Source organism: Gymnoscopelus braueri, assembly GCF_963280865.1.
Source record: "Gymnoscopelus braueri genome assembly, chromosome: 24".
Classification (NCBI taxonomy): domain Eukaryota; kingdom Metazoa; phylum Chordata; class Actinopteri; order Myctophiformes; family Myctophidae; genus Gymnoscopelus; species Gymnoscopelus braueri.
The window spans coordinates 32,785,265-32,808,754 of NC_137626.1; the positions used below are offsets into that span (position 1 = coordinate 32,785,265).

Consider the following 23,490-nt stretch of genomic DNA (forward strand, 5'->3'; position numbering starts at 1 on the left):
CTACCGGAGACAGAGAAATGACATGGCCACTTAAACCCTATATGCTTACTGTTGTTGACCGGAATTCCCCCAGGGGTTTATACTAGGCCGCCTTCTTTTTTTCCCTCCCCCTACACCAAATATCTATGGAGAAACTGCGTTGTGATCATAGACTGTAAAAAAAAGAATATGGACAGCATTACGGCCATAGATTCTACAAACCAAAAAATGTACTCGGAAATTAATTAAGGTAATAAAATCAAGTGTAAAGTTCGGCAAAAACCCATCCGCTTGAATAGAGCCTAGTTGCTTCTGACACCAGCGGGGGTGAAACAGCGAGACTACAGCCATTCATATGAACTGTCACTTCCTATATAGCCTCAATTTACAACCCGGATGCTAGCCCCTTGGTTGTGATGCATTGTGAACTTGCAGATTGGCCATTTTCATTGAATGTTCGTCCCAGAATAGGGACGCTACGGTTCATGTGGTAAAACTCAGTCAGTGCTCATCCTTTGCCCCTCCTTGGCTCGGAGAGGAGATTATAGCGTGAATCATTCACAGATGTTGTTACATACGCCGCACGCACGCAACCAGTGACCTGAGAATACCACGAGGGCACCTTCCTAATGAGTTCAATTTCAAGGTTTGCTTTGTCCCCAGAGAGAAATGTGTCTCGCAAAAAGGCGTTAATATACATTGTACATTGTTCATAATTGATCAAATATAGAAAACACATTAGCGACATTAAGGAACGACGTACAATGAATTCAGTGGTGGCATATGAGAGAGAGAGAGAGAGAGAGAGAGAGAGATGTGTTCCAGATTAATCTTCGGTGCTTGTCTGGACGTGCATGCTGAAGGTAGCTTGCTGATCCCAGAGGAGAGGTGGGAACGAGGGCAGACAGGTTCATGGAGCTCTGGGACTTTACGTAGCAGTAGTAGGGTCTACTTGTCTTACACATACATCCATGTTGGTGGTCTCTGCTCAATAATACCACTGATCTGACTCTGCCGTTTTCATTTAAAAAAAACTGCTGAGTTGGCCTCCGCTTTCAGCATGGAGAACCTTTGCTCGTAAGCGCTGCACAGTTTCAGGTTTAACGATCAATTGTTCCAGAATTACATCCGAAGTGGCTGATTTGAATGTAACCTAATCAGTGGTGTGAAGTAACTAAGTACATTTACTCAAGTACTGTAATGTACTTAAGTACAATTTTGAGTTACTTTTCACTTTACTGGAGTATTTCCGATTTTCAGTGCTTTTACTTCTACTCCACTACATTTCAGAGGCAAATGTTGTACTTTTACTGCACTACAATTATTTTTAAACTTTAGTTACTAGTTACTTTGCAGATATAAATTATTATATTGTAAAACATACATTAACCACTTTATCCGTATTTTATACTACTATTTGAAAATAGCAGATCTACAAGCTCACAACGTGTCGCGATGCGACACGTTGTGAGCCTAATCATAGTGTTGAACCTGTTGTGAACCTAATCATAGTGATTCCGAATCACAGAGTGATTCAGAATGTTTGTTTAGAAACGACAGCAGTCATCTCTATATTTGAGCATATTGAGAGACATACACTAATATCCAGGGGCTCTCAAAGTGGTGGTCCAGGGACCCTCAGGGTTACTTGAGGGGGTCCCTTGCAATTATGTAACTCTGAGAGTGTGCCATTGGTTCCATTTCTACACTCTCAAAGAGTTATGGGGGGTCCTTGAAATAAAATAAAAAGTTTGAGAAGAACCACTCATATAGATAGATGAGTTTGACCAGAGGGGTCAGCGGTGAGCAACATGGACAGGGATGGATCCACTTGGTTACTGGAGGGATTATACCTGTGACCTTGATGCTTGACCTGTTGCATACTTCATTAATGTGTGTGTGTGTGTGTGTGTGTGTGTGTGTGTGTGTGTGTGTGTGTGCGTGTGCGTGTGTGTGTGTCTCTGTCTCACCTGAACTCTGACCTCGTCTTCAACCTCCTCCCTCTTCTCTTCACGGACCAGCTGGGCATCGAACCTCTGCAGGAAGTTCTGGCTGTCGTCACGTCCCTGCCACACATCTGCACACGCACACACACACACACACACACAGGAACACACACACACACCCACCTCTGTGACTAAGCTGAGGAACTGAGTCACTGGCATCAGGACAGAAAACAACCTGTTAGTTGATATGAGGAACACTACCGTTCCCAGGGAGAGAGAGGGAGAGAGAGAGAGAGAGAGAGAGAGAGAGAGAGAGAAAATGCACACAAACGGGAGAGGAACTGGAAGAGGGGGGGGTGGGGGGGCGGAGAGGAAGAGACAGAAAGAGGAAGGTAAAAGGGGGAGAAAGAATGGAGAGAGAAAAAGAGAAAATAAGGCAAGGAAGTGATACATAGACAATAGGGAAGACTACAATTGAGGAAGAACGAAAGCCGAGAGATACAGGGAGAGGGAGACAGATTTTGTTTGCCTCCAAAGCAAAAGTCAAGGGCTGAGACTCCCTCTGTGTACGACTCTAAGGAAAACCCAGAATAAAAACTTTACTTGAAAAACGTTCCCCCCATCGATCTAAAGACTGCAACCCAAAAGAACCATCATTAACCCATTAAGACCAGAGGCCGATTTTACAAATGCCTTCTCACACTTTTTTCATGCCAAGGACCCCCAAATTGATAAACATTTGGCCACGGACCCCCATCTGAAAACATTTTGTGCCAGGGACCCTCAGAAGAGATGATTTCTGTAAAAAAAGAATACACAAAAAAAAAATCTAAAATAGCAGATGTACAAGCTTGCGCTGTGAGCTTGTATATCTGCTATTTTTTATAGCCAATGCTAAAATAATGCTTTTCCAGTTTTCATGTGTTAACACTTTCTAGGTTCTATTATCTGGTTGTAGATTGCATACTGTCAATAACCACCACATTTTCTGAACTGCTGCTAGTATTGTATTCTTATGTATGTTTAAATGTTTTTTTAATAAACTGGTCTTGTAATTGTATTGCTGCTTGCTACAAGAATTGTTCTGTGTGACCCTGTGTTATACTGTGTATTTCACTAATAAAACACCTTGACCTTTTGACCAAAAAGAGGAACAGTGGTTGCATTCTCACACACACAGCAAAACAGTGAAAGAGACAGAGTGTCTCTCATCACAGAAAGGACAGTGGTGGGAAACCGCCAGGTGCATCACATAAGAGTAAACTCTTCACTGATGCTCGCATGCAGCACCCTCCATTGTAGACACCCACACCTCTCTTGCTTAACTCATTCAGTGCCCGGCTTATTTATGGCAGTTTGGCTCTTGAGTGCCACAGCCAAAATTCATTGTTTAAAAAAAATGCTTAGGAGCCGAGATACAGCCAGTAAGATTTTTCAGTAAGAAGTTAAACAAAGAGTGAATGGAGCAGAATATTTTCAAATCATGATATCTCAGGGCTTACATTAACGGACGTCTTAGACGTCCAGTGGCACTGAATGAGCGGTGGCTTGTATAAAGAAACGCCTCCACATTGTGTCTATGAGTTTGTTAGCTTTTCATTCACTGCTAATGGAGCCGTTATGGCGGTCCGTGGCCTAATAAATAATGCATAGTAAACCGGGAGACCTTGAAATGAAAAGGTTTCACTGGTTCTACGGCAGTCAAAGCGTGCTTCCAACCCTGCAGCACCTTGGATGGCGTGCCCCCAAAAAGGTGCTCACTAATCCCCCCCACCTGGTCCAGCTCCCAGCCAGCTGTGCCCAGAGCCTGCCTTATAATATAAAAGCCGGATTTATATTTGTATATCGTTGCTGTCGGGCAGAAACCTCTTAACTCCATATTCTAACTTTCTGTGTTTTTTCATAAATCAACGCCCTACTTCACACAAAAGCACCAAAAGTAGCAGATCTACAAGCTCGAAACGCGGCGCGAAGCGACGCGTTTCGAGCTTGTAGATCTGCTACTTTTGAATTTGAATCCTGAGAAGCAACAGTTTTGGACATATGACATTTCCACCCGACAAGAGCAATGAGCAATGATTACCGAAAGAGTGGGCAAAACCATACCTATATTAAATTGTTCATGGGGTCAATATAAGTAAATAAATATATGATAACCTTTCCACAGGAGTAGCTTTTTCATAGTTATCACACATTTCGTTATTTTCCCCATACGTACATGACAGGTGAAAAAAATCACATTTAAAAAATAGTTATCATAATGAAACTTCCCCAGTTGATTACTTACATGAAGACAATGATTTATTGTATTACAAGTTTTCTGAAATTGTATATTTGAATATGCAAATTAGGCATTATATAGGAAAACATGCCCTAATTTGCATATTTAAATATACAATTTCAGAAAACTTGTAATACGATAAATCATTGTACTTCCCCAAGTAATCAACTGGGGAAGTTTCATTATGATAACTATTTTTAAAATTTTGTGATTTTGTACATACGTATGGGGAAAATAACAAAATGTGTGATAAATATGAAAAAGCTACTCCTGTGGAAAGGTTATCATATATTTATTTACTTATATTGACCCTATGAACAATTTAATATAGGTATGGTTTTGGCCACTCTTTCGGTAATGAAATCTTGTCTGGCTCATGGACTAAACACGCAGCCAACCTACGCTGCTGAAGGAAAGCGTGAGAGCAGTGATGGATAAAGTACTCACATGTTTTACTAAAAAGTATCAATACTGCAATGTAGATATAGATCTGTTACAAGTAGAAGTCCCGTATTCAAAATGTACTCGAGTGAAAGCACAAAAGTATCGACATCAAAAAATACTTTAAGTACCAAAAGTAAAAGTACTCATTGGGCAGAATGTCCCATTTCACAAGTTCAATTTTATTTTTTATTTTTTATAGCCGATCTACAAGCTCACAATACGCATTGTGAGCTTGTCGATCTGATATTTTCAAATAGCCAAAATATATACAGTATATATACGGCTGAAGGGGTTATGTATGTTTTGTAATAATAATACACATTTACAAAGTAACTAGTAACCAAAGTATTCATATAAATGTAGTGGAGTAAAAGTACAATATTTTCCTCTGAGATGTAGTGGAGTAGAAGTAAAAGTATTGAACATTTTAAATAGTGAAGAAAGTAAAAAATACCACAAAATTATACTTAAGTACAGCACTTGAGTACATGTACTAGTTACTTTACACCACTGTGAGAGAGTGTGTGTGAGAGAGAGAGAGGTAGAGGAAGAGCGAGCAAGAGACAGAAAGAGGGAGAGAGAGAGAGGAAGAGAGAGCAAGAACGGGAGAGTATTGCAGGTGTACAGCATCCTGTGGTGTATAGAGTACATTGTCCTCTCCAAGAGGCTCCCAGGAACCCACATCCTGGTAGGAAGCCTCCACTTCCTGCCTCCGAGCCGGGCTGAGAGCCAGGGAGGTGATCTGCACATGCAGATCAAGATCAGATCAGACAGATGCTGCTGGCTGGGATCGGATCTCTCAGAACAAAAAAAACCAAAACAAAACAAAACTGTGGTGACAACAAAAGCTCCCTGGCGAACCTGAGGACCTCTGTGACAAAAGTCCCCGAGTGACCCGTGCCCCTCCCACCCTCTCTCTCTCTCTCTGATCGACTATACTCTCCCCACTGAGTTCAGTACAGGTCAGTTCAGTGGCTGTATAGTTTGAAGCCTCCAGTTCGTAACGTGCCATTAGTTCGTGGCATAAACCGCATGAATTCGGTTCATATCAATGTATTTAACCCATTAAGACCTGAGGCCGATTCTACAAATGTCTTATAAATCCTAAGAGTTTTCAGAAAAACCTATGTTGCTATATCAGTGGTGCTCAAACGTTTTTATGTGAAGGACCGCAAAAAAAAAAAAAAACTTTGCTCCCCCATAAGCAAACATTTGAGTTAAAAATGTTTGCTTTAAAGAATCTATATATTCAAAGATTTGCAAAAAAATTCAAGATTAAAGAAAATGCAGATCTACAAGGTTGTAGCGTGGCACGAAGTGACGCGCTATGGGCTTGTATATCTGCTATTTTTGAATAGCCAAAGTATGAAATGGCACAGATGCTTTCCGGGGTTTCAATGGGTTAACCACTTTCAACCAGGCTTATAAATAAATGTAAAACGTTTTTTTTGCAGATTTATAAGCTACAAGCTCACAACTTTTAAGCTTGCAGATCGGCTATAATTTTTTTTTTAAATGGGGCATAAGTGGCTAAACTCACGTCAATGTGCACACATTTTATATAGGGTTTACTTTAAATGGTTAAAGTCACATCAATGTGCACAGATTTACCTGACATTATGCGACTTGTCCTACACTTCTTTAGCAGATCTCTCTCCCTCTCTCTCCCCTCACCCAACCTATCTCATGCTGCATTCCTCACTCTTCGTGTCTCCATCTCTCTCTCTGTCTCTTTTTACATCTGCCATTTCCTGAGCAGGTCACAGATCTCTCCTCAAACAAATACCGCCTGTCATGGAGTCCAAGTACAATAAGGTTTAGGTTTATCATCCTTTAATTGCTTTCCCCTCAACCCTAGCTTCCATCCCACAGCATCCTAACTCATCCTGCCCTGTTAGGAGAATGATCTAATTCATCCCGACTGACTGGGGGATGAAGTGCCTCCAAGTTCAGCCAGGCGTCAGAGGTCAGGGGGTTTAACAGCTCCAACCGGTGGCACCTCAAAACAACAACCGTGTCTTTGAAATGAGATCGGCTCCTGAGGTCACGGGGTCAACCTCTCCTCCACAAGTCACTACTGCCTCTCTCCCCTCCTCCCCTGCTCTAAAATCCTCCTTTTTCTAAATGCCCCCCCGGGGCAAACCGATACATAGAATTACCTTTTCTCTCTGTGTTTACCTAACACAGGGGGTTGTTTGTTTAGCTACTTTCAACCTGGCATCCCTTTTTTGGTCATGGTTATTTGGTCATTTATCGCACTACAAAGTATATAAAGCATCTATTCTATTCTGATCTTCTGAATACATCTGATGACCGGTGATCCATAGCCAGGTTAACTTCTCAGGTGCACTTTATTGGCTTCTAATTGAACAGAAAGGAACATCTTGTGACACAACTTCGGGTCCTTTGATCAAACTAGCTGAGAAACCCAGCAGTGAACAGAATCTGTCTAATGAGGAGACACAGATGTGTACTTCAACTTAAAGACCTGATGACCCGATTCTACAAATGTCTTCTAAATCCTATAACAGTTTTCTGAAAAACGTATGTTTCTATGTCAGTGGTTCTCAAACATTTTAACGTGAAGGACCCTCACAATTGTATGCATTTGGCCAGGGACCCCCCAGAAGCAAAGATTTGAGTTATAAAAAACTAAATCAAAAATTAATATATATATTCAAAGATTTGCAAAAAATTTCACGATTCAAAAATAGCAGATCTACAAGCTCATAGTGGGGCACAAAGTAACGCGCTATGAGATTGTATATCTGCTATTTTTGAATAGCCAAAGTACAGTATAAAATAATGGTTAAAGTGGTTAAAGTGACACAGATGCTTTCCCGGTTTGAATGGGTTAAAGCTGGAATCTGTTAATATGTCCCACCCGGGATTAAAACCGTGCACGAGAATTTCTACCACTCGCCAAGGCAATACCGCTAGTCCACGGGAGATATTGGGCTTATGAGCAAAGTCACATCTCCACAGCTGTCCAGTGGGACAACAATTTCAACACTATTCTATTACATCTCCCATATAAAACAGACGAAGAGATCAAATGTATAGGTTTAGGTTATCACCCCTTTGTGAATATTTCAGATTGTGAGAAGGATCAGTTTAGAGCCTTGTCTCTACATGAAGTCTCTGCTGAGCTGTTTCTAAATAAGTTTCAGCCAGATGAAAAAATGAAAAATGTAGGAACTACACTTTGGAAGACTGATCTCTAAATTTGCCTACCGATGGTATCATCAGAATTAACTACTTATATATATATATACTTTGTTGTACGACAAAAAGTAACACATCTACAAGCTCAATGTGTCACGATGCAATGTGTTGTGAGCTTGTTGATCGGCTATTTTCAATATTTTCAAAAATGTTCACCAATAACGACTTGCCAAAAATAAGGGTTGAAAGTGGTTAAGGGAAGAAAAAAACTTTCCAGGCTGATTCAAACCTTAACCAATGCAGAGGATGAATTTCACCTACAAATACAGTACAGTGACAAATACCCCAGGAACAACAATCCTGAGTTTCTTTCCAAGGATGGTTGTCAAGGCAACAAGCACATGATTAGTGATAAAGTGCAACCAGCTCTCGGTTGAAACCGACAGACAGATCAACAAACCAACTGACAGACAGACAGACAGATCTACCAACCAAATGACAGACAGACAGAGAGTGGCATGTGCATTGCCGTAACCGCAAGCATAATCTTCAACATTCCAGACAGAATCCAACCAACAAACTAAAAATACTTTTTTTTTCCCGTTTTGTTTTCTTGACAAGAGTTCTTGGGAAAGAACTTCCCCAACAACTGTCGTCACGAAAACAAAACTTCTAAGTAGAACTTAAGTAGAATTCTACAACCTAACAGAACATGTTGGGCATTATCCGACCGTAGTTGTCGAGGAATAAAACATTCCAAAGAGAATCGTTATCGCCTCACAAAGAGCTCCTTTGGAACGCGCCTTCTCATGAATCTACTACCAGGATGAGATAGTCGGTTCTTTTCACCCAGCCGGGCGACGGGACAAGCCTCAAGCCTGTGTCCAAAAGGAGGAGACACAGAGACCACACAGCACACACCAGTAACGTATCCCCCCCTCCACAAAAAAGCCCCATGACATGTGAAGGCCACAGCACTGCCATATACCACCTGGCCTGTGAAAAGACAGCCACTTCAACTCGAGTGTTACTCAATGGAGAGCTTCATTCACCAAGGCCACGCTATTCAGCTGCATGCTAGCCCTGGCGCCAATATACGTACCGTCGCCGTCGGGGAACAAACCTTGTATACTTTATGTCTAAAACTGTTACTTTTCAGGATATGGGGGAATACAATCGGTGTTCCAATCTGTGTTCCAGTGGATCCAATGTAGTTACTTATATTATAATAGCAATAATAATATCTGGAATTTATATAGCGCTTTTCTAAGTACTCAAAGACACTTTAAATGTGTGTGGGGACCAGGGGAGAGGACACAAACTAAAGAGAATAACTTTATTAGGAAAAACTCAGAGAAAAAAAAAGTAAAGCAATAAAACACAAAAACTAACGAGTTGAAATCAATGTCAACTCGGAAAGTTGTTTAGTCACAAGCTCTTGTTAACACTTTTCATCGGTTAAATATTTATAAAACTCACAGACAGACGTAACCACTTTAAACCTGGTGTCCCTATTTTGGTCAATGCAGGCGAAATATTTCATTTAAAAAGTAAAAACAGAAAAAACAGATCTACAAAGATGACGAACACTTTATGAGCTTGTAGATCTGTTATTTTTGCTGTTTTTGCACAGCACTGTCATACAACAAAGTATTAACCCTAGGGCATTCATTTTATGAAAGCCATAAAAGATGAAACATGAAGACACAAGGTTTCTACTCGACAGCTGCATGGAAGCCCGGACGCTTATATATATATATATATATATATATATATATATATATATATATATATATATATATATCTCAGCTCATGCAGAAACAATCACGCAACTTCAACACAGCATCGCTTTTATAGGCAGAGTGCGTTTTTTTTTTGCATGGACAAGGACTTTGTGTGCGCTGACAACTACAACCGTGGTGTGTACTTTATCTTTGTCAAAGTTCACATTCACACTGTGTGTTATGTGAGTTTAATGGACCATTTGGTCTTGGAAAAGCAGTTAAAGCCCCATTGTTTAGTTGTCTAAAGTGCAGCACATGAGGGTCAAGGAGATAAGCACCTACTGTAGCTACTTCCACTTTACAGTAAAACATGACCTTTTTTGGCAGAAACAGAATCAGCGCAAACTTTCAAACGATTAGAAGCATGCTTTGAATCATTGGAATTATGTCTAAAATCATTGAATCATGTTTATAATCACCAGAACCATGTTTTGAATAACCGGAATCAAGTTTAGAATGGCTGGATTTTCTTTTTTCTTTTTTTGTTTATTTGGACGCTGACAGCGCATATTAATCAATACATGATGTAGTGTAAATACACCAGATTTAGCAAGAATGGCAATTTCCATCCGTAGTCCCCATACATAAAACAAGCAACATTATAATATGTAATATCTATCTATACGGTATACATAGTATTAGGGACCTCTCGTGATACGCACTCAAAACATTTAAGTACAGTATCACTCAGGTTATGTGGTTATGAGTTCAATTGTGTATTTGCTCTGCCCTGCTAATTTTGTGTTTTCTCATTGGATTGGAGTAGTGTGTGGGCAATCAGTCTAATTGAGGAGCACCTGGGCCAGGGTGCTCATGACACTTCAAAAGCCATTCACTCCTTCCAAGTGACTCACCTACACTACACAACACAATCCAGTCATGCATACACACATTACACTACTGACTTTACTGACTTCATCCGTTTATTCCAAGGTTGTTCATTTGGTTTTGATTCAATAAATACTCATTTACTTTTGAAACTGCGTCTCCCCTGTTTTTTTGTTTCTGTGCTCTGGTACCCCTAGGCCAGGGTCATAACAACATACTTTCACAGCTATCAATAAAACAGATAAACTATTTAGAGTACAGTCTATTTGGAAGCAAAACCAAAAGTATACACATGGTTTGAGTCCCAGCAGCAGCAGTGAGGTATTTGTATGCAGGGACATGCTGTTTGAACTCGTCTCCCCCCACCCTACTCGTATTTTTTCTTTTCCAGCCTCCAACAGTCTGGGAAAAAAGGCACTGCGTTTTGTTCTGAGTGCAAAGCTGCAGGCAGGAAGAGTGAGTTGGTTCTGGGTAACAAGCGCTTCCTACTGCACGGTCCCCTGACCAGGAAATTGAAAATTAAGTCCATGGGTCGCATCCAGCCGCTGCTCCGTGACGCTGGCACACACAATGCAGGAAGAGCTAGGGCTCCAATCACGGTCGGTCCCAGGGTATTTTTTCCGAAATGCCTGGGCCCAGCTGGGATGGAGAGTGTGTGTGTGGGGTGTGTGTGTGCGTGCATGTGTACGTGTATGCGTACTGTATGTGTACGAGTATGAAGGAAGCATGCGTTTGTGTATGTGCGTGTGCGTGTGTGTGTGTGTGTGTGCAGGCAGTAAGTGGGTGTGGGGGGGATGTAGACCAATAACAGTGCAGAGCGAGAAACGAACAAAGCCTCAAATACGCTACTTGCAAGATACTGTAAACAGCCCAAGTGCCTCGCAACAATACCTCCACGCAATAGGGGAAGCACTTGAACATCAACCCGGATATTTTGATCAGCTTTATTTCTCACAGTGACAGAGAGACAGAATAGGCAGGAGAGAGAGGGGAGGACATGCCGCTAAGAGCCTAGGGTCGGAATCGAACCCTGGCCAGCTGCGGGAAGGACTATAAGCCTTATTTATGTGGTATGCACTCTGCACTGCTTGCATTGTCTCATGTTGTTTGGCTCCAACTAAACTGTTATGCTTTCAATGATGCCGCGTTCTTGGCCAGAGGCTTGTAATCTCAAATGAAAATAATATAAAATGAATTGTCATCCACAGCACATACAATACCAATTGCACACTTTACAAAAAAAACGTGCTTGAGCAAAACATTTACAAAAGTTCAAAGACAACTCATTATAATGAGCGGTCCAAGTCAAATAACACTCCAGCAGGATCATGGCCAAAGTCTGAACAAATCAACCCTGAAACTTGCACTGATTGGTCAACTGCTGTATTATCCCAAGGGCTGATATGGCAGCTGACCAATCAGGTGAAGGTTTACCACCCCCTCACCCAGGGCAAATAAACACTGGTTACGTGCTGTTCAGTTGCCAAGCAAACCTGTATCTAGGGATGCCAAGTCCTACAAGTTTCCATCTTTGCCTATCTTTCTACCTTGATATATTTCGATTGCCTTTACAATGATGTCATTACCAAAATATAGATCTAACAATAATAGCTTTTGTTATGTGAATAACCTGAACTTCACCCAGTGCTTGTTTCCTTAGCTGACCCACTCTCTCACCCTAGCTGTCACCGAGCCTCTGCATAATTAGAGCGAGCCTCACCTTAACGCTTCATTACGTCTAAACAAACCTTAACGAGCAATCATCTTCCAATTAGGAACATCTGGTAAAACAGTGACGTTATGACGTGCGAGACCACCGGTCGACCGAACTCGCAGATGTTTACTCTCAGTCTGGTCTTTGACAGGGAGAAGGTTATATGTGGTGTTTGCTGTGTACAACAGCGCTTCGGCCTCCATATCCCACACCACGCAATTGTCATACATACTGTATGTGTTTCATCACAAAATTCTAAGCGTGTAAAATGTACTCTCAGAATGTACACATGTAATCACATTGACCTGCAAATGGTTACATTTGTACAGAAATTATGTCTGAGGATTTTACAGTGCATTTCTTTTTTGTAGAATACTTATGCATATAAAAGTTACTCCCATAGACTTCCAATGTAAGTCAAACCTTGTCGAGCCATGTGGCTGCGAGCCATGTGGCCCATATCTCCTGTTTCTGTAGCGTGATGTGGCATGATGTACAAGTCACAGGGACTTACCCCCAATCCAATCCTTGATGCTGAGTGCCAAGCAGGGAGGCATTGGTTCAATTTTTTTGGTATGGTATGACCCTGCCGGGGAATCAAACCTTGACCTCCCAATCTCAGCGCGAACACTCTGACCACAAGGCCACTGAGAAAGTAGCCTGGTATACACAAATCAACGGAGCACTGCCCTGTAGGTGGCGCAACCATTGCTGCGGTGTCAGTCAGCTGCTGCTGCGGTTCTGTCCGTCTGTTGACGTTAGCAGAGCAGCCATAAACTAGCCTACTGGCACCTGACGTAGATGGTTCGTCCCGATTTTCTGTACATCTTTGTAAAGTTAGTGTTAGTAAAAGTTAGTAAAAAGCAGTTAAAAGAGTAACGTGAGCAGTCAGTGACTGCAGCTGACTGACACCGCAGCAGCAGATGACTGAGTCTGAAACATCGCAGCGATGGTTGCCTACAGGGCAGTGCTCCGTGGATTTGTGTACAGTAGTGTTTGAAACTCTGTATACCTATAATAATAATAATAATAAGTCTGATGTATTATTATTGTTATTATAGGTATACAGAGTTTCACTAACACTACTGTATACTGTTTCATTCCAAACACATTGAATCCTCATAATGGGTCTATTATGTATAGTAGTATGAAGCACGGGTGATCAGGAACCATGCGATCGCGTCACGGATCAAAGAATGCCGAAACACAGGTCTTTACACAATGCAACTACTGGTGTTTTGCTCAAGCACTTTTGAGGAAAGGCGCGCTCAACTCAAAGGGCAGGCTTGAAGTCTTGAGGATAAATTGGGTGCAGATTCTTGACAGTGTACAATAAAGGAATTATCCGCACTTTCTTGATACGTTTTTAGGAGTCTTTAATTAAGATCAGCAGCAGCAGTCAATCTAGAGAAACGGATGCGTTTCGGCACGTAGGCCTTCCTCAGCGTTTCAAACGGTTTGAAACGTCTCAAGAGAGAGTGTGGATGATTCCTTTATTGTACAGTATACTGAACTTACTCATGCTGAGTCACTCTGGATAACCTGTAACGTAAGAGTAACGTAGACAAGACACAACAGATGTTGCAGGGATGGAGAATTTGATCCTGCAGGTACCGCAGTAAACCAATCCCTTAACCAAATGGGTTCCCCACCTCCTTGGCACAGAGGTGGTAGTGATTCAACCCAGTGATTTAAAGTAGGAGAACGAACATAAGGAGAGAGATGAAGAGAAGAGAGGAAAATGTCCAACTGCGTCGTGTTATTCCACTCCCACGGCGTCCACGAAGCACATTAATACCAGACGCTTGCCAAGGAGAGGTCAGGGCCTTGTTAAGAAACTACAAATCAATCACTCCTCTTCATAAGAGAAGTCTAGACCTGCTGCGGACCATGCCAAGGACTCATCCAGGCTAATGAGCTGCTCCCTGATCCAAGCCCAGCTCCTCAAGCTTTGTGGGAGAAGTGGTGGGACAAGTCTTCTTCTTTTTTTTTACTTAAGTAAAAGTAGCAATACCACAATATAAACATACTCTGTTACAAGTACAAGGCCTGTAGTCAACATTTTACCTCAGTAAAGGTACAACATTATTGGCATACAAATATGCTTACAGCACCAAAGTAAAAGTACTGAAATCATAAAAAAGTCAAAACCTTTTTGACAAACCTCCTCTACAAGCTCATCTACAAGATCACAACATGTTGCGCTGAGCTTGTAGATTTTCGAATAGCCGAAGTATAAAACAGGGCTTAAGAGGTTAATCTATATTTTGTATTAATAATCTAAATCTACTGCCAAATAATTCTAGTGGAGTAAAAAGCACAAGATTTGCGTCTAAGATGTGGTGGAGTAGAAGTAAACAGTACCAAAAAAGTTAAAATACCTCCAAATTGTACTCATGTAATTAGTTACTTTCCAGCACTGTGTGGAAGCGAGCAGCGTCAATAAAGCCAACGGGCGATTCTGAGGCGAGGTGCCGAGTGTGAGGCGCGTTCCACGGTCTGGTCTTCATTAGCCAGTCAAAGGCTTGTTTCTTTTCAAGAATGTAACCTGAAGCCCCAGGTTGTGGCGGCTGACATTCACGGGGCGAATTATAACCGAGGGAGAATTAAACAGCTTTGACCGGGCCCTGTAATTGCTTCCTGCGAACTCGCAGCTGTGAACGAGGCGCAAGATGTTTTTCTTTACACCCCTCGGAATGGACTTAAAGGTGATGCGGAGCAAGGGGGGGGGGGGGTGTAATAGAGGCGTTGTGTCTCTGACATAGTAATAACAGAAGGTCAAAGAGAGATTCCTCAATCAAAGCTGAGAGCTCGGAATGTCAAAGGGGCCACAACTAACATCCATGAGAAGGTTGAACACTGAACGACATTTGAATGTGTGTATGAAAAATAGAGGGAGGGGGGAGGGGCATTTTCCTATGAATTAAAGTTTTCCCATAAACAATAAAAAAAAACATCAGCAGCGGTTCCGGTAGGAGACACAAAGATCCTTTGTGTCTCCTACCGGAACCGCTGCCTATCAAATTATTGGCTTAGGAATGCAACAAAAAAATAAAGAAAAGGCTCCATGGGGTCACTAATCGATAGAAAAAAAGTTGTTTATTGGGTGAACTATCCCTTTAACACATATATTGTTTAATTCAATTGTTAAATTGTGATATTATCAAACATAAATTTCAAACATATAAGATAGTGATGTGCCGATACCACATTTTTTCAATTCGATACCGTTATTTTTGGGGGCGATTTTCCGATACCGATACCGATACCGATACCGGAACCGGAAACAGAACCAAACCGGAAACGGGACCGGAAATGGCCGTAAAACGTACCAAAACGGAACCGGAAATTGCCGTAAACCGGAACCAGAAGTACATTAAAAAGTATCGATATTTTTTTTTAAGTATCGATACCAAACGATATTCAGACAATCGATCGATATATCGATACAAGTATCGATATGCCCATCACTAATATAAGACGGTCTACATTTCCCAAAAGGAAATTTAATTCGGTCTGACCAGAAACAGGGGGATAAAACATATCCCCACAGGTGATAAAAAATAATTAATGACCAGAGGGGGGTATCAAAAGCAGAGGCATGGCTTCATCAAACCCTGACCATAGGCATTTGGGAACGCTGACACGGTCTATGGAACCAAAATATGACACTGTATAAAAACATACTTCGGTGGACTCTTTCGGTGAAGTAAATATAGTGAGCCCGGCGCCAGTGGGAGGCCATATTTCTTTGTCCGACTTCAGCTGAAAGTTTACATTGTTATTGATGTGACGGCTGACGTTTTGTGACCCTCGAGCCTTGCTGAACGGTTAAAAGACACATTGTATAGTTTCAAGAATGCCAGCATCCATGAGAAAATAAACATTTCTTATTTCCTGTAAAGACCGGTTCTTCCTGACATGTTTTTTTTAACTCGACCATCCTTCTCTGTAAAACCTATCCTTACATTCTCACCGAAAACAGTACTAGAAGAGATATTGAAGGATTAACTGCCGATATTGGTTTGTCTCGATAATGGGTTTTACCTATAAACTCCCTTAACCCTTTAATGGTGGGACGATTCTACAAATGCCTTCTAAATCAGTAGTTCTCACACTTTCAAGATTTTCCAAAAATGTTCAAAAATAGCAGATGTACAAGCTTGCGGCACAAAGTGACGCGCTGTGAGCTTGTAGAACGCTAAAATAAAAAATGACACAGATGCTTTCCCGGTTTGAATGGGCTAATTACACAATTTAAATGTTGGCGGAACAGAATTGGCAGAAATGTAATTATTTTAAAACTAAGTATTGCCTACATGATTAAAACATCTAAATAACATGTATTTGTGTAAGCGGTCCATTTTGTGTCCCATCTTCAAAATGTATAAATGGTTCAATACATTAGCGAGGTGTCTGGACTACTGTGTATAAGTTAACTGATTTGAAGTGTCAAATTACAGCATTTTGATTGGCCGAAAGTGGTTAATGTTTTTTTTGTGTTTTTTTAAAAGCTCTATACAATTCACACAGATACATCAGACACAGCCATACAACTGAGTCTTACTCAAGGACACTTCAACTCGATGCCAGGAGGGGATTGAAACCGGGAACCTTCCATTTCCCCAGACCTAAATGGTCTACCTCCTGAGCCACTGCCACTCAGCACCTACAGTAGCATCCTTTCATTATTATTACAGTACTAGGCACAGAGGGAACCAGGAAATCCTTATCTTTCCTTTCCACTCCACTCTCCGGGAGGAAGTTGAAGTGATTCGGGGTCTCCCATGTGTTCCCATTGTGCCCATTAGGAAGCGTCCGAACAGCTGGGAAGAAACGCATTTGACCTGTCGCACATATACGCACATATACAGGAACTATAATGCCGTTTCATCCCACTGGTTCCAGTAGACTCACAGGAAGACAGACAGCTATTGAGCCCCAAGGGAACTATACTACTCTATTCTTTTTCAGCTCAGATTAATGTGAACAGAAATCTTTACCTCTCCATTAAGCAGCAATATGAGTGTGTGTGTGTGTGTATGTGTGTGTGTGTGTGTGTGTGTGTGTGTGTGTGTGTGTGTGTGTGTGTGTGTGTGTGTGTATGTGTGTGTGTGTGTGTGTGTGTGTGTGTGTGTGTGTGTGTGTGTACTCGTGCATGCTGTGTTTGTGTGCGTGTGTCTATCTAGAGTATGTGTATGGGCCGCTATGTGCTTGTGTGTACATTATGTACAGTATGCATGTGTGAGTATGTGTTAGCGACGAGCGCAAACCACAAATGACAAGACTATTCATCAAAACAAGATGGTCTCTCTTAGCCATGAGTCCAGTAAATAACCTGTTGATTTGGTGTTTATCCTCACCCTGAGGGACCTTGTAAACATTGTGAGTGGTGGCGACAGATTCGGGGTGTTTGCCGTGATTTGTGTGTGTATTTATGTGCGCTGAGTGAGGGAAATCCTACAAGAACACATTTTGATCGTAAAGCGTAGAAACCCCCCTCTGCCCCATGAGGTGACTCAGTCCAGGAATAAAACGGTCTGCACCATAACGCCTACATTCAAAGCACTTTATAACAGTGGTTCTCAAACATTTCCATGTCAAGGACCCCCAAATTTACACTCATTACACAGCGGACCCCCTTTTGAAAAGATTCTGTGCCAGGGACCTCCATAAAATAATGTTATTTTCAGGATTTTCGAACCGTTTTTTAAAATTACATTTTTTGAATTTAGAGCAACCAATTATTTTTACCTCCTTTTTCTCCGCAATTTTAGTCGTTATGCCAATTAATTCCTCCCCACACACATTTGTGTGTTGTCACTGCTGTTGTATCCTACTGACTCACCTGCCGGTGAGGAGCCCCTACCTGGAGGACGTAGGGCCTTCCATAGACATGGTAAACGCGTCCTCCGGCTCTGAGGCGTCTGTATCTCGGGCGCGCACCAGCTTTCGCCTTCCCTCGGGAAGTTTCCGTGTGCGTCACAGAAGGGGACGTTCGGTAGGCTAATCGGAGGCAGGTGGGGGCGGGTCTCTTCGTAACCCAGCCCTTAACCATAGAGGTATAATATAACTAGAAGGCGGATTGCCCCGCCCCCAGCTATTCATATCAATGAAAGTGCTCAGTGGTGTTTTGAAGCACCCGGAAGCCTGCCGGAAGTGGAATTATTGGGTTGTTTTTGAGTCGTTTCGAGCAGCCATAGAGTTATGAGCATAAGCACTAGTGTCCTTTTTGCGTCCTACGTCACGAGTTACCTCCATGAACGAGCCCGTGTGTCGAGCCATCAACGCGAGATATTTACTAAATACACTCGAGATGCATATTTATATGTAAATGCTATGTATTTATTTATAATATGTTTACATATTTATATTATATTATATACAGTTGTATATATATAAATATCTCAGTATTCTTTGCTCGTGCATGTATTTCGCCCCGCCTGCAGTTCCAGCTTTGGCCACTGGGGTGGCAGCTTCAATGTTTCTCAGCAACTCTGGGAGCCTGCCCTTAACCCTAGAGGCAGCCGCGTAGCAACTAGTCAGTTAGACGCGCTGTGATTGGCCAGTAGTCAACGTGCTGTGATTGGCCAGTAGTCACTTTGAGTGGCAGCTTGCCTTCTATGGCGGCCGCCAGAGCCTTGTATTGCGATACAGGTCGCTCCAATGAACTGCAGAGGCCAATGAGGTATCTAGGTTTCTATATCTATGGGGCCTTCGTCCTACTCTCCCGCTCGCCTCCTACTAGACATGCTTTCTTGTTTAGAACCTAGCTAGCTACATCACACATCTCCTCAAAACCATTTAAAAAAATGTCTAAGTGTGCATCTCTCTTTTAGCTCCATCACAGCAGCTCAAAACTTTTATAAGGCATATCATGTCTAGTGTAGCTACATCACATCTGGAAAAATAACACATTTATAGTGAATCTGATGAGGTAAACAACATCAGCTCAAGTCGAAACCATTGATAAAGCATTATGTCTTGTTTAGCTTCATCACAGCATAACAATTTTGTTTAATTTTATTACCACTTATTGTCCTCTCTCTTTCACTCTCACAAATCGTGTATAAATGTGTTATTTTTTAAGATGTGATGTTTACCTCATCAGATGCACTATAGATGTGATGTATCTAAACAAGACATGATATGACGTATACAAGTTTTGAGCTGCTGTGATGGAGCTAAAAGTCAGATGCACATCATGCACTTAAATATTTTTTTCACAGATTTGTTATATTTCATATAAAATGTTTTGAGGAGATGTGTAGTGTATGTAGCTAGCTAGGTTCTAAACAAGAAAGCATGTTTATAGTTGTTGAACAGAAATTAAGCACTTTACATGAAAAGTATGCTACTTTTGCAATGTAGCAGGGGTCATCACCATGCCAGCTTGTGACGGACATTTTGATCAATATTGGATTTTTGTCACAGACATACAAAATAACCGGTCAATAATTTTACCAGAAAAACAAATGTAAACTAATGGACTCGTAATGTGCCATATTGTCTATGCCAGTGTTCTACACATTTTGAAACTATTAGACTAGTAGGTCTGCATAAACACTAAAGCTACAATACTGAGCCACCATGTGTGTGTGTGTGTGTGTGTGTGTGTGTGTGTGTGTGTGTGTGTGTGTGTGTGTGTGTGTGTGTGTGTGTGTGTGTGTGTGTATGTATGTGTATATATTTTCGTAAAAAAGAAAAACGATCTACAAGCTCACAACGAAACACGTTTGTTGTGAGTGAGTGCTAATTCAAGAGGGTTAGAACAGAAGGGCCCCCTCTGTGCCCCAACAGTTTCATTGGGCATGAGATCTTTCAGTTCCTTAGTTTATTTATTTTTCTTAGTTCTCTGTCTGCTGGAAATGTCTAGTCAAATGACGTGTGGTTTGTCCACAAATGTCTTCCAAGTTCTCTTTCTTCACCATCACGTGCAGTTCTTGCTGATGAGACAAATACTTACAGTAGAATAATGATGAGAGAGCTCTATCCAGTTCCATGTATGGTACACAAATACATATGGCTGAGATTTCAGTTCCTTTTTCTCAGTTCTCTGTCTGCTGGAAAGTCTGTACAAACCAATCAGAAAGGATCTCTCATCGCATGTGACCTCTGAGGAACCAACCAGAAAGGATCTCTCATCTCATGTTATCTCTGAGGAAACTAAACCAACCTAAACTCAATCTGTTTGTCAGTCAGTCAGACAGGCGGACGTACTAAAATGGCGCAGCAGGGAGTTCAACTGGATCAGAAACAGTTGTGTTGTTCTATCTGTCTGGCTCTACTGAAGGATCCAGTGACTGTTCCCTGTGGACACAGCTACTGCAGGAGGTGTATCGAGGGATTCTGGAACCAGGATGATCTGGGAGGGAGCTTCAGCAGTCCACAGTGCAGACACACCTTCATCCCAAGACCTGTTCTGAAGAAAAACACCATGTTGGCTGAGGTGGTGGAGAGCCTGAAGAAGACAGGACTCCAAGATGTTCCTCCTGATCACTGCTACGCTGGACCTGGAGATGTGGCCTGTGATGTCTGCACTGGGAGGAGACTGAAAGCTGTGAAGACTTGTCTTCAGTGTCTGGTATCTTACTGTGACACTCACCTCCAGCCTCACTATCAGTCTCCTGCCTTTAAGAAACACAAGCTGGTCAAAGCCTCCGGCGAGCTTCAGCAGAACATCTGCTCTCTTCACGGCAAGGTATGTGAGCTTTTCTGTCGTACCGATCAGCAGTGTATCTGTTCTCTGTGCACCGTGGAAGAACACAAAGGTCACGATACGACCTCGGCTGCAGCAGAATGGACTGAGAGACAGAAAGAGCTTGATACGAGAATCCAGGAGAGAGAGAAAGACGTGAAGGTGCTTCACCAGCAGGTGGAGTCCATCAACCACTGTGCTGACAGAGCAGTGGAGGACAGTGACACCATCTTTACTGAGCTCATCTCTTCCATGGAGAGAAGACGACCTGAGGTGAGGGAGCTGATCAGAGACCAGCAGGAACATCAAGTGAGTCGTGCTGAAGAACTGAGGAGGCGTGTGGAGCAGGAGGTCACTGAACTGAGGAGGAGACATGCTGAGCTGAAGCAGCTCTCACTCACAGAGGATTACATCCATTGTCTACAGCGTTACACCTCCTCCCTCTCAAGGATCAGTGAAGCTACACACCCAGTCAGCAGCAAAGTCCATCCTCTGAGATACTTTGAACATGTGACTGTGGTCGTGTCCAAGATGAGAGACAAACTAGAGGACATTCTTACAGAGGAAGGGACAAACATCTCAGAGACAGTGAACAGAGTGGATGTTTTACTGTCAACACCACCAGAACCCAAGACCAGAGCAAAGTTCTTACAATATTCACGTCCAATCACACTGGATCCAAACACAGCTAATCAATACCTGTCTCTGTCTAAAGGGAACAGAAAAGTAACGGTGATGAACAAACATCAATCATATCCTGATCACCCAGAGAGATTCACTGTGTGTCAGGTTCTGAGTAGAGAGGGTCTGACTGGACGCTGTTACTGGGAGGTAGAGTGGAGTGGAGACAATGTCGATATAGCAGTCTCATATAAAGATATCAGCAGAAGAGGTGGTGAATGTGCATTTGGATACAATGATAAATCATGGTCTTTACTTTGTACCAAACAAGGTTATACTTTCATACACAGAGGCATTAATACTGATATCCCAGGCCATGTGTCCTCCAGAGTAGGAGTGTACCTGGACCACAGTGCAGGTACTCTGTCCTTCTTTGCGTCTGACACCATGACTCTCCTCCACACAGTCCACACCATGTTCACACACAATATCCATGCTGGATTTTATCTTCTATGTGGAACTGCTGAGTTGTGTGACCTATTTTAATATTTTCTCCTCCGTTTGTATTCATACACCTTCTTGGTACCATTTGTCTTGTTAGGATCAGAATCAGAATCAGAATCAGTTTTATTGTCACATCACAGGTTTACAAGGTAAAAAAGTGGGTGAAATTCGTTTTTGTACATCGTTCCCATCGCAACGTTAATTTCCATAGAAAGAAGAGGGGGGGGGGGGGAGAAGAAGAGGGGTGGGGGGCAAGTGGGAAGGAGATCAAAACAAGAGAGCAACAGAAGGCCAGACAAGTTATCTACATATTTACAAAGTACCTGAGATAATAAAAAACTAAGGTGCCTGAGCATAGCAGCAATGTATGTATACTGTGCATGTTATACTTATACTGTGCATGATATACATATGGACGTTAAGGTGCTTAGAGAAAAAAGAGCACAATAAAAAGACAAAAAAAGTCAGTGCGTTATACATGGGATTAAGGTGCAAAAGGTCAGTGCGTGTCCACCTAGGGTGGACTGACCCTAGTATAATCCGCAAGTAGCTCCATGAGGGAGTGCAACAAAAAAGTCATTTGTACCTGGTGTAGTCCACAGGTGTGTCCGAGGGGGAGCTAAGTCCAAGTCATTGTCCCTGGTATAATCCACAGGTGTGTTCAGGAAGAGCCAGAAAAGTTTTGCACCGCCTGCTGTCAGGCTGCTGAACAAGGCTTATGCCTCATTCAGCATCGTGACAACAGCCGGATTAAAACTGCACCAGTACCTGGTGGTGGAACTCTTGATACTGCGGTAGAGCCCCTTGCCCGGTCGCGGTCGTTGTAGGGGTTTGAACAGTCTGTGACTTGGGTGGTGCTTGTCCTTGATGATGCGCTTGGCTTTGACCACGCACCGCTTTTTGTACAGTTCCTGGAGCGCTGGGAGCTCGATTCCCATTATCCGCTCTGCCGATCGCACTACTCGCTGTAGGCTGATCTTTTCTCGGGCAGTGCAGTTCCCGTACCAGGCCGTGACACAGCCTGTTAGGATGCCTTCAACAGAACTGTTGTAATACAGCCTGAGGATGCGATGTCCTACTCCGAGCTTCTTCAGGCGGCGGAGCCAGTACAGTCGCTGCTGAGCCTTTTTCCTCACGTGTGTGGTGTGCGTCTCCCATTTGAGGTCCTCCTCGATGTGTACTCCGAGGAACTTGAACTCGCTGACCCTTTCCACTGCAGCACCATCGATGAGGATGGGCGCATGGTCTCTCCGCGGCCTCCTGAAGTCCACGATCAGTTCTTTGGTCTTGTCGACGTTAAGAGAGAGGTTGTTCTCCCGGCACCAGAGTGCCAGTGAGTTGATCTCCTCTCTATAGTCAGACTCGTCGTTGTTGACGATTCGGCCTATCACTGTCGTGTCGTCCGCGTACTTTATGATGGTGTTGGAGACATGTGTGGCTATGCAGTCATACGTGTACAGGGAGTAGAGGAGAGGGCTCAGCATGCATCCCTGGGGTGCTCCGGTGTTGAGGGTCAGGGGGTCGGA

General features: G+C 42.6%; 2 protein-coding genes across 2 annotated transcripts in view; one reads left to right on the top strand and one right to left on the bottom strand.

Annotated features, from left to right (window-relative positions):
* The window catches only part of drc11 (dynein regulatory complex subunit 11), a gene marked incomplete at its 5' end in the record, with an annotated part of 137,972 nt that overhangs the window by 43,286 nt on the left and 71,196 nt on the right, over positions 1–23,490 (bottom strand). The window contains one exon of the mRNA XM_080422482.1: positions 1,950–2,056. Coding sequence (XP_080278608.1) covers positions 1,950–2,056 — 107 coding nt within the window. The remainder of the gene's footprint in view (positions 1–1,949; positions 2,057–23,490) is intronic.
* On the top strand, positions 20,366–22,006 carry LOC308080201 (E3 ubiquitin/ISG15 ligase TRIM25-like; the record flags this gene model as incomplete). The annotated part of the gene is made up of 1 exon (XM_080421977.1): positions 20,366–22,006. One exon carries the CDS (start codon positions 20,366–20,368, stop codon positions 22,004–22,006), a length of 1,641 nt encoding a protein of 546 aa, XP_080278103.1.